General features: G+C 33.4%; 1 protein-coding gene across 3 annotated transcripts in view; it reads right to left on the reverse strand.

Annotated features, from left to right (window-relative positions):
• Positions 1-2265: 2265 nt before the first annotated feature.
• Positions 2266-13526, reverse strand: part of LOC106874384 (glutamate receptor ionotropic, kainate 2) — a 952973-nt gene continuing 941712 nt past the window's right edge. Inside the window, exons 16-17 of one of the 3 annotated variants that reach the window (XM_089347990.1) lie at positions 12106-12371; positions 2266-4981 (exon numbers count right to left, since the gene is read on the reverse strand). In XM_089347990.1, coding sequence (XP_089204116.1) covers positions 4808-4981; positions 12106-12371 — 440 coding nt within the window. In that variant the 3' untranslated portion in view covers positions 2266-4807. The remainder of the gene's footprint in view (positions 4982-12105; positions 12372-13526) is intronic. The other 2 variants (XM_089347991.1, XM_089347992.1) reach the window with 2 other exon arrangements.

The following is a 13526-nucleotide window of genomic DNA, read 5'->3' on the forward strand; positions in this document are numbered from 1 at the left end:
TTTTTTTCAACGACGAATATATTGATTTCACTTTAGATGTATGTCTGAAAAGAACACGAAACATAAATTGTGATGGAAAATAATAAAATCACATGATTTTTCAGCTACAGTATAAACTTTATAGCCAGCCTAAAGAAAAAGTGGAACACACACCCCACACAAACACATGCATGCACGCACACAAACACAGAGTAAACTAAGGCGTCTTCAATAACTGAGTACCAATAAATTATGGGAAGTCAAATCGAGCCTGTGTAACATATTACTTATCTCTTTTATATGTGACCTGTTCTGAATATCTGTTTTATAAGTATTCATCTTAATACATTGATAGATGCATACATAAACACTCGCACGCATGACACAGACTCATAACACATTTGGGAATATGTACATACACACATACGTACATATATATCGGTATATATATATATATATATATATATATATATATATATATATATATATATATATATATATATATATATATATATATATATATATATATATATATATATATATATATATATATATATATATATATATATGTATATATATGTATATGTAGAGTGGATGGTGGGCTAACACACTTGTGAAATGCAATTAAGTAAAAAAATAGTACTTAATGCAATTACGTTGTGGGGTGCGCGCGCACACCGTGTTGTTTGAGAAGGAAAGTAGACAATCTTTTGTTTGTCCGTTATTCTTTTCCGATATCCGCCGCCCGATTTCGACCATCTTTCTATGCATTTTGTCTGCGTCCCGATGAAGTTGCACTTTACGAACTCAAACCCTCTCAGCCTTTTTTGTTGACACTCTTACATAGCTGCACAAGCAAGTTGTTATCCACTACACAAGTATATATATATATATATATATATATATATATATATATATATATATATATATATATATATATATATATATATATATATATATATATATATATATATATATATATATTATGTATGTATGTATGTATATATGTATATATTCACTTTACATATCCTTAAACGTGAACGCTTAGATACGGACACTCATTCACTAATCGTTCCTGTTAATTTATAACATTCTTCTGAGCTCCCTGTATGTTTCACTGCTATATCCTTAGAAACAATTGAAATTTACTCGCAACAGGCCATTGATCAGATCAAGGAGAAATACTATTAAATTAATTGCATAATGAAACACAGAGGCGCATTAACAAATATTAACGAACCTATCTGTCTAGCTAGCTAGTTACCTATGTGTCTTGTCTTCTGTGTAACTAGCTTACTATCAACGTATCCATCGGGTTGATTATCACCGAGGATATATATTTCTATGTATTTAAGAGAACTGAGAAACTATTTTCTTAATAAATAGTATACGAAAAAAAAAACATTGGTAGCAGTTTTGTCACCTTTTCACAGATAGAATTCTACATAAATGTCCTACAATATCAAAAAATACAGTACAATTTTATCAGATACTAGAAGGCAGAAATGATATGGATCGTCTTGGACATTTCTTAAGAGACTGTCTTATCAAGAAATATATTTAAGTGTATGTGTGTGTATGTGTTTATATGTACATATAATGAATACAACAATTTTTCTGTTCTTAAATGGATAAGATGACACTTACGTCTATGCATATATAAATCTATGTGTATATGTCTATGCATAATTTTTGATGAGATGCAAAAACGAAAGAAACGAAAAAAGAAAAAAAAAACAGCGTGCGCTGTGAAACTAGAGCCCATACGTTGTATCTGTGTTCGTCGTTAATGAATTATGTATTTTGAATTTTAAAAAGTGTTGCACCTTCTATATAAGGAGTATTACTATATTTTATATTGAATAATAAACCTCTAAATTAAAAGCTGAAGGTAGATAATAAGGCTCTATCGAAAAATGTCAAAATACAGTTCATTGGAAACAGAAAAAATCAATCTCCCGTCAGTTATGCCTCTATGGATAATAAAAAAAATTATCATTATTATTATTATTATTATTATTATTAATACTCTTGTGGTGGTAAACTACTTTCCCCGTCACTACGATTAACAAATAATATGAATTAAATTTATAGTTGTGACATAACTATCTGTGAACGCAAGTGTTTGCGGGTGCACGTGTGCTTGCCTCTTTGTAACAGCTAATCCATTATAAAATATGTATCAACAAAATAAATAAAGAAATATTTCATTGTTAGAATTCAATGAAGAATTATGCTGATTAAAAATAATATTTAGCTATTGTCTTCTTAAATATTTTCCTCTTCTTGTTTAGAAATAATTCCATCAAGTTTAATTAAAACATGAAATTTTAAGCTATTCTTAACTAAATGCATTATCTAAGTATATTAATTAATTTTAACATAGTACAGCTTCTTGTATTATAAGAGTATGATATCCTTATTAAAAGAATATAGGAATCTGAACCACAGCAAACGATAACTCCCTGCATTAGTAGTGTATAACGAATATAACTATTCATATTTCCCAACCACGTTGTTAAATAAACTATACGTCTGCCATAGGACTAAGGCGAATATGATAGAAAAAACATGTTATACAGATGATAGCAATAATGCTGATGATGTCGTTAATGACGATAATGATAGTGCAGTCGATGATAGTGACAATGATGATAAAGAATAAAAACGAAGATATATCTTTTAAATGCCAAGGTACTCACTGAGAGAGAAAAAAAAATTGAGGAAATTATGAATAAAGTTTATATACAGGATACATATTTACCTATGTATACATGTGCATTCACGTAAACACAGAGGAATTTGTACTGACATGCAGTAGATATAGACATGCAAACATTAATAATTAGATAAATACGTAGACTCACACCTACACTAACATAAACAGACACATACATATATTTATATGGAGATATAAAGCAGGTTAGATTCAACTACTGATATAAGACAGAGGAATCAAAATTGCTTCTTTCAAATTCCGGCCATTTTAATTGGATATAAATTGAGTACACTTCGTTATTATTCACTTTCTGTAGACACACACTCATTTTCCCCTCACAAGCACATACACACACATTTATAAAAGGAAAATACAAAAACACGCACGGAGAGACAACCATGTCAAAACATACGCATGCACTCACCATCATCGTTGTTAAACTACCCAGTTAGAAGTGGTTTTTTACTGATGCATATATGCATATATGTCATGCGTTTTAATGCATATTTGTACATGATATGTCTATATGGTATTGTTTGTGTCTATACGGATGTCGATATTTGGATATATTATTGATTCAGTCTTCATCCACAGTAAGAAAAATATGAAGACTTACAATCGTTTAAAAGTAGAAAGAAAGTAAAAAATCTCATTACGTCTTTGACACCCACCCACCAGCTCACACACATGAATATATATATCCATATACGTACATACACACATGCATACATACATATGTGTAAATCATTTATACATGCCTACATAAAAACATACATGCGTTGATTCATTCCTAAATGCACTACAATGCACATATGCATTCAAGCATACACACATAAAATCAGTGAAAGAACAGATTTATTGATGTGCAGGAATCTTAAATAATAGAATATTCTTGAAGACTTCCGACACATACAAATACAAAAACGGCACGAATAAACACACAGGAATACGCACTTCTATACGTCTATACATACACGCCCATATACATACATTCACACGCATTTATTCTCGGAAAATAATACATTTTGGTGAATTCATTGAAATGTGATATAATTATCTTAGATAATAATAATAATAATAATAATAATAATAATAATAATAATAATAATAATAATAATAATAATAATAATAATAATAATAATAATAATAGTAATAATAATAATAATCGCAATATTTTTTCCCTTCTGATGTCTGATGTCTTTTATCGATCCTGCCAAACGAAACAGTGTCGTCATGTTAAACATAGAATCGAACAATGGCAATGTTTGTCTCCGTAGTGATAAATTCTGTTGCTAATGATGCATATGCTTATGAGAACGACAATGTGAGATGGTGAGTGACAATGGCGAAACAAAGGACTGGGAATTTTCTGATACACGATTTCACTTGCATCCAAACAAGATGAAGTAATCATAGCATGCAGTTATCTATATTTTAGCATTTCTCAGTTATACTTATGCAGTTAAAAAGATGTAGAGATCAATGACCATGCTTTCAGAATATTATTATTACTAGTATTATTAGACGTTGATTCTCCCTGTTTATATTATTATTATTATTATTATTATTATTATTATTATTATTATTATTATTATTATTATTATTATTATTATTATTATTATTATCATCATCATCATCATCATTACTATTTTAATTTCCATTTAGTATGGATATCCTTACAATTTTTATATGCTACTATAGTTGTTGTTTGAAATTATTATTAATATTCTAAAAATCATTATTGTTATTATCACTAGAAATACTATAACATATGCATTATTGCGTAATTAACCTTATTATCATTATTGTTTTCATTGCTCTTGTTGAGAACTAGAAGTTAGACTTTGGTAAACGCCAGTTTCAATCCACCCAGAAATAACAATGACCTCATCGTTAGAGGGTGGCTGTTGAAACATTTTTGTCGGAGTGTTGAAACCATCCTAGACATGCTACTCACTGAGTTTGCGTGTGGGGGAGGAGATGATAGATATATAGATTGAAAAAGTCGTTGTGTCATCAGGGGTTGATGTTATTTTGCCTCGCTGACGTCAACGACAAGCTACATATTTGTCAAACTGCTACCCATCACCAACCTCCCCTGCTTACAATTTAGCCGTAAGCTTCTTTCCCGCTAGCAGCACTAAACCCGGCTAGAGGCATAAAATGTATGCCATTATCAGTTATGCTCTTCTTTCGGGGACCTTTTTTGACTGTTTTTTTCGATGATCCAAAACATTTCATTGCGAACCGGAACTCTCTCATCATTTCTGCACAAATGGAACGCTGTGAAAATATAGGAAAAAAAAAAAAATTAAAGAAATACTTCTTTGTAAAACAATGTTTTCATACAAGTACAATCAAAAAGAGATAAATAGTAAAAAAATAAAGAAAAATAATACCCTTACTTACTACAAGAACTCTTATCTATCAAATATAAAAAATGAAGGAACTTTAAGACATCTTTAAGAATCTCGATCCAGTCAATCATCCTATCATACATACAAGTTATATTTTTTCACAAATCCTATCCTGTCGGTAAGAGCTATGTCTTATAGTAGCTCTTACGAAACAGTGGGGTCATCACCCTACCGGGAAGAAACATGGGATATTGTAGCACCTACAAATCACAGAATGGTTATAGACTGGAACACCTTTGTTTACATGTGTGCTGGATCAGATCCACTTTGAAGCTAAGTATAACGCTATCAAAACAACAACGGTGCACAACAATTGGAACCTCTATGTGCTCATCCAGCCTGCTTGAAATCCCAATCACATTTCCACCAAATTACACCCTAGAGCTTAAAGATACGGACAACACATTGGATGATAAATCCCTAAAATAAAAAAAAAGTATTGTATGTTCATGGCTAGAACGCTTTTTCGGATAGGTCTATCGAATCAGTTTTTGACCTGTGGTTAAACAACAACACAGCAGAAACAAAGCAATGAATTGAATGCTAGAGAAATAAATATATTCTCCTTGGTCGGCATGTTGCCACTCTATCGATTGCTTATTTGCATCTCTTTCCAAACCACTTATTTTCTTAAATAAGCTGATGGAAACTATTATATCTCTAAATAATTTGATTTTATCAATGCAGAATATAAAATATGCAATATTTCAATCAATACTTGTCTTCAGATTTCATCGAATTCATAACATTTTTTTCTTTTGTTCTCATCCATTTTGAAGAGAAGATGATATTTAATTGACAGGAGTCTAGTTTATAAGTTGTATATATAATGAAGTAGAGAGGGAGAGAGGGAGAGGGAGAGGGAGATAGGGAGAGGGAGAGAGGGAGAGGGAGAGAGGGAGAGGGAGAGAGAGGGAGGAGAGAGAGATGAAGAAAGAAAGAGACAACAGAGGGAGTCGGAAAATGAGGGCAGGAGAGAGGAACATATAGAAAATCGATTAAAGCTAGTCTGAAACTCAGAGCACAGTAACAAGAAACTAACCACTGTATCATGTTATGTGACTAAAGCAAATAACTATTATTATTCTATATTATGATGGTAATAATTTAGATTTAGAATTGTAGCTGATTAGTTCCCAGTTAAGCTTTGATTAAACTGACCTATGATGCAGAAATTCTAGCTGTGACTATTTCCTCTTTTTCTGTATAAAGGACAACATTATGTGACAGCCGTCATTTAAGACGTTTGGTACAATTGGTAAGAGATTTAGGCATTATTTTGATTTCTCTACAGTAGAAGGGAGTTTAGCCGTGACCTTTGCAGAACTTACTATACTGGTATGGTTAGCACAGTTGATGATCTGTGTGAAGAGCATTACACCAACCACAGCTGAAGAAATAATGCGGATGTAAAGTCAATTTATAACAAGTCGACCGACTGCATAGAGGCTCCGTCAATGGCTCCTTGTTAAATTTAATGTGTATATTCTATACATGAAAATATAAAATGTTTACAACTTATTACTTTTAAATAAATTTAGCGGAGAGAGTATTCTAATTATTGACTGCAGCCACGCTCGGTACGCACACATACACAAATGACGAGTATCCGCACATTTTGTATCCATGAAATTTAAGTCAGACGGTACTTTTCTATTCGAGGCTAATTTTTTTTTCATTACGTGCTTAAGCCGAAGCAAATTATGTAGACCATGTCAAATAGCCATACAATGTATGCAAACATTAGGGCAATAGTTCATAATCTTTGTTGTAAATTCTAATAGATCAGAACTAGTACTAAAATATTTCTAATGGCAATTACCGTCATTTAAAAATGGAATGTGTAACTACATTATGAAATATGTCTGAACTATAGAGTGTGATCTGAAAGGTATTTGGCTGCTATATTTAGCGCGTCACTGTTTTCTAGCTAGTTTAGTTTGCAAATTTTGTGGCAATCCTTTTTTTCTAATTAGCTGAAGAAACAAATTATAGAAAAGTAACGAAAGAAAATATCTTCTAAGAACTCTCCGATTGACTAATTTTCACCAACGTCCACTATCTCCACTTTTCTTGGATTCTGCGTTTTAATCTTGCATTATCTAAATCAACAATTTAAATATAGATCCTTTACATACAGTAAATGGAATACGTTACAGTTGCCTACAGTCAAATATGATGGATTGGCTACTAGTTTCTGTTTTGCAGATATATATGGAAAACAGATTAAACCCAAGGTTGTATAATTTGAGGATGGCTAAAATTTATTATATGGATACAACAGTTGTGACCAGCCCTCACAGACAAAAGGAAAAGCAAACCTGAGCGTGACTGGAAAACAGCGAATTTATAGAGCTCAATATAAAGCCAAAAATAATCACAGCTAATTTAATAACATATGTATATCAACTTAAATGATTTTGTGAGAATCTCATGGGGACATTGTAACAAGTTGGGATTTTATATGCGACGTTAGGCAAATAATTTAAATTTTCATAGGTTTCACTTCTAGGCTAGTTTTAGCTAGTTTTAGCTAAACAATAGATTTGCGAATTGTCATTGTTAGTGCTATTTAACACACGCTTAACTCTAATCAAACAGTTCCAAATGGGAAAGATTTACTTATTCAAAGGTTTGTTTTGAAATACATAAATTATTAGATTTCAGTATTGAAGATGCATGAGTGTGTGTGTGTCTGTCCGACCGCGAGTGTGTGTGTCTGTCTGTGTGTGTGTTACACGGCGGCCTAGGCGGTAGACGGACGAGAAAGAAGAAGCAGCAGGCCGAGCGAGTCGTGGCGGCGGTAGCAGCAGCGAAAAGGAAGCGATTGGAAGCGAGCAAAGAGAATGCGGACGCCTCGGCGGCGGATTGCCGCCGCCGAACCGCCGGCGCGATGGAAAGGCCGACGTGTCGGCTGCGATACGAGCCACGCGGCTGGTACCGTACCCGTGACGGAGTCCGACTCCCGAGTTTGCGGGTCGGGCCCGGGGGAATAGTCACGCTCTAGGTGACCCTCACACCCCAAGGGGGTCCAGACTACTATGTAGGGTAGTCGTCGATCGGACGGTCGTTCCCTATTTCAAGCACACCGAGTGTCTACATAGAAATCCCATGTTCGTCAATATGCCTATGTGTAAAGCAAATAAATAATAGCTCTGAATAACAACGATTGCTGATAGTAAACAAATTATAATCAATGTATTGCCTTCATAGAAATCGGTAGATTTAGCTGCTGAGAATTAAATGTTTTAAACACAGATGCAACAATATTTATGCCAATTCGAATCACTTATCTCATATATACAGTGATTAGTTGACGTCAAACATTCGTAAGGATAGAGTGAAAAAATCTCTGTTGTATCTCGAAGTAAATACATAAAACAATAAAGAGTAGCATAAAAATGTTGGGTTAAAAAACCGCTCAGTAAAGGAAAAGAAATATCCCACCTCCAAAAAAACGGATGCTGCCTGTGGGATTCCAACTCTCATATACACCACACACACACACACACACACACACACACACACACATATACTCACACACACACACATATCCTCACACACACACACACACACACACACACACACACACGCACATATGTTGAATAAATAAGACAAGGCCAAGGCAATGTGATATTTCTAGGACATTTATAAGACATTTATAAGACATTGGTGGTCTTAGAGCTGTTTCAGGGAAATAAATGATATCCCATCATCAGAGATAAGTTAAGAGAACTTCACTAGAAGGAATCGGTAGATTATAATGAACTCTACTAATTCTTTCTATTGAAACTCTCCGAATTCGTCTATGATGATGGGATATCATTTATTTCCCTGAAACTGCTGTAAGACCACGTTTCTGTTTAAAAATTTCCTAGAAATATCACATTGCCTTGGTCTTACTATCTTATTTTATTTAACATATACACGCTCACACATTACCCGCCTTAGACTCTTCGCTCATACTTTTATCGAACCGAGAGTTTAACAGCAGTTCTTTCGTAGCACTTACATAACTTTACCTGCCTTTTGGGTCTTCTGGATACTAGAACCTCTTGTATATATATATATATATATATATATATATATATATATATATATATATATGGTGAGAATTTACAGAAAACAAAAACAAAAGACGAAGACGGATGTGTAAACAACAAACAGATGAATTAATTTAACGCTCGGGAAGTGAGAAAGTCTTTTGCATTTCGAGCCTACGCTCTGCGATAGAAAGGAATACAGAAATACACACACACACACACACATATATATAGGGTCATCCCATAAATGATGTGATATTTTTATATTTCTTTTAATTTTAAAAATTATGATAAACTAAGATCTTTCTTAATGTAAAATATACTCCTCTTTATTTACTACAATGTTCTTCCATCTGTCTGGTAAACTTGCAAGGATCCTCTTCGAAAACTCACTTGTCCGTGAAGAAAAATACACTTCCCGTACTGTTTTGACCTCGTCTACAGAATTCAATTTTTTCCATCCAAATGAATTTGGAGACTACTGAATAAATTATAATCAGATGGGGCAATGTCCGGCGAATATGGTGGATAGGGTATCGTTTTCCATTCAAACTGCTCCAGCCTTTAGAATGTCATCCCTGCTGTATGTGGCCTATCTTTATCCTCATGGAAGGACACCTTTCGTTTTGAAACCAATAATGATCGTTTTTATTCTAGTGCTGATGTTTGCAGATTTTTCCGATGGCACGCAGGTATCGATGAATGGTTGGAGGAACAAATCCAAGCTTCTGTGGTAGTTCCTCAACAGTTACGATGGGATTTTGTTCCACCAGGGTTTGCAGGACGTCCTCGTCGAGCTCTACAGATCTTCCACGACGAGGCTCGGCTTGTAGGTTGTAGTTTCCAGCTCGGAATTTCTGGAACCACCGTTGAAACTGGCTTAAGCTTATTGTCTGACCCCCATGTATTGCATTAATATTCCTCGCACTTTCCGTTATTGAACTCATAAAGCAAAATATGCCGAATATGCTCATTCGTCACTGTTATAATCGAACTGCACTCTTTAAAACTTGCACTAAGAATAAGCACAAGCTCAAATTACTACCTGTTTTTATAGCAAGTTGATGCAGGTAGTTTATCCCGTCCCCATCCGAATTTTAATTCATGCAACTGAAAAAACACATTATTTATAGTATGACCATATATATATATATATATGATAAACAAAGAAGCCATGATAGAAGCCATGATAGATCGTTGACCAAAGACCATTCAATTTCTTTTCTCCGTGTTTTTCTCCTTGTTTTCTCCGTATTCTTTCTGTTGAAGAGCGTAGCTCGAAACGTTAAAGACTTTCTGTATTCCCGAGCATCAAACTAATACATCCTTTTGTTGTTTACCCCACCTGTCCTCGTCTGTTGTTGCTTTTTTTCGTACATTCTCCCATATATATATATATATATATATATATATATATATATATATATATACACACACACTCATATGCAAACATATATGCACACACATACACGCGATATAAGTGAATATATACATACAAACATATATATACAGACAGACATATATATGATTGGAATAATAATAATGATAATAATAATCATAATAATAAGGGTTCGATAATCGTGAGAAATTGACTGATGAACAAAAAAGTCCAAGAAATTTAGGAAACCAAGTAATAAATGCAAAAAAAAAAATAGAAGCAAAAAGCTACCTCACTTGACGCTTGCAGAGGTCACAGCCTCAGACGTCTTAGGTATTCATACGTCGGTTTGATGGAACACGATTAATTTTATTGATTTTGTATCTGCCTAGACACAAAGAAGTCTTCATAAATAGTGAAGAAACACATTTAGACGAATTATTCTATACCAGGATAATTACTGGTACTTATTTTATCTTTCACAGGAGAATGAAATACTAAGTGCAACGGGACACGTCGTTTATGTAGTCGCAGGAATACTATGTAAATTTAATATTGTCAAGCATCTCGACTAGATATCTTCAGTATTGCGGTTTTTCGTCCTCGCCATATAATATTGGCATTAAATATCTGAGGAAGTCGCCAGGTTTATTGATTTACAGAATAACAAATGTGTCTTTTCCTGCTCACGCTAACATAGTATCAATGTACATACACTTCTGCCAATGTATCTACCGTGAGTGTGTGTGTGTGTGTGGGCACGTTTGTTTGTGTGCGTATGTATGTGAATTTATCTACCTATGTATACATACATTTATACATACATACCTTCGTATATATGTATGTATACATATGGGCATTTATGTTTGCATATATGTGAAAGTGTATATCTGCATGTATATATATATATATATATATATATATATATATATATATATATATATAAGTGGATATATTTGTATATATATATGGTTTTATATATATATATATATATATATATATATATATATATATATATATATATATATATATATATATATATATATGCATATATATACATATGCATATACACGCACGCACACACACACACATATGGGTGGCTTCGGTGTATGCAAATATGGTTGTATATTATAATATATAAATTGATAATACACACATTCACAATTCACACACTCCGAAAATTCGCAGACACACATGCAACATTCACAGATGTATACACACATAGATGACGTATGTACATGTATATACGTACATATATATATATATATATATATATATATATATATATATATATATATATATATATATATATATATATATATATATATTTATATATATATATTTATATATATATATATTTATATATATATATATATATATATATATTTATATATATATATTTATATATATATATTTATATATATATATTTATATATATATATATATATATTTATGTATATATATATTTATGTATGTATGTATGTATAACATATTTGCATAAAGCAGGATATCAAGATGTCAGAGATAAGAAGTATAAAGAATCATTTAGTAATTGAATTGAAAACCTACTTTATCTTCTTCAGCATTTTTCTTTGCTTTCCAAACGAACTCCATCAAGGCAGCGATCAGGCCGGTGGCCAATCCGCCGCCGAGCACGACAAATACGCCCCCGACGGTGGAAACGCCCAATTCACTTGCATCTTTGTTAGAATCTTCATTTGGACATTCCACCGCTCCATAACCTTCACGCCACCATTTGTTGTATAGTAGAGTTATTACTTGTTCCTCTTGCAGTTTTAAGATGGCATCTGAGATGAGGTCCCGGTATGGAGACTCTAATATAATGAAATAAGGAAATATTAACGTTAGCGATGCGATAATAATAATAATAATAATAATAATAATAATAATAATAATAGTAATAATAACAACATAACAACAATAAAAATAAGGCTAATTCGCGAGAAGGACAGCATCCCTAACAATTCAGACAAGGACAGAAAGGATTTATTTACATAAACACGTGTAAACAATACAAAAATAGCAATGGAAAAGAAAATTACAACAAAGTTCCCCAATAGAGCTGTCCAAGGAAACCCCAAAATAGCGAGTCACCCTATTCACCAGGTAAGCGCTTATTCCTGCCCTGTACTTTTCAACCAAATAAATCTATGCTTTGAGTAGATTTATTTACCCATGCCATTCTTGCTACACTCACCTACCTTTAAATATTTTACTGATGGAAAGTATCCCACACTTTCTTTTCCAAGTGGAACTTAAAAAAGAAGGTTTTTCTTTTCAATCATTTCAACTGCGTCCACTACACAACTTTTTTCCAACCAAAGGAAGGCGATGTTCTCAAGGGAGCTGGCCGATAATTGTTTTTTCTCTATAAATGGTAGTAGCTCTTTGACATAACCTCACAAGTCAACAATGCTCGGACAGGCATGACTGATTGCACTATCATGTCTGTAAATATGATTGAGGACCACCTATACATTCTCAATCACGGTAGCCCTTCTAGGCCAAGTATTTCTGGAAATTATCCATAAGCCTCAGCGTAAATTGCTCCAGAAAAGACTCAGATGATTTTCAACGAAGCCCAGATTTTCTCTATGGTCGCTCTTACCCACCACTAATCCTCTATAGAACACAACGTTGAAACAACCACCAACCGCATTACCCGACTGAAAGAAGTTTATGAGTGCCTGACTCCATGTGCTAGGAGCCATATCCTGGTTTATGAATGCAATTCCCACAAAGTGCCGCAGAAAAGCTCGCCTGACGAAGGCAACTACACTTGCCAACCACCATGCAAAGACTGAATGTGTCATAGCCTCAACGTATATCAGTGCATCTTTAGCCACGGCATGCGCAGTCTTCTACGCAGTAGATGTTGACAGTAACAGAACCGTCGGACCACAGACTGCAAAAAAGCAAGCAGTCTATGCTGGTCAGTCGTTGAAAAGCAGGACCCATCTGCTTGGAAG

The sequence above is a fragment of the Octopus bimaculoides genome, chromosome 2 (genome assembly GCF_046866305.1).
Source record: "Octopus bimaculoides isolate indiv1 chromosome 2, ASM4686630v1, whole genome shotgun sequence".
NCBI lineage: Eukaryota > Metazoa > Mollusca > Cephalopoda > Octopoda > Octopodidae > Octopus > Octopus bimaculoides.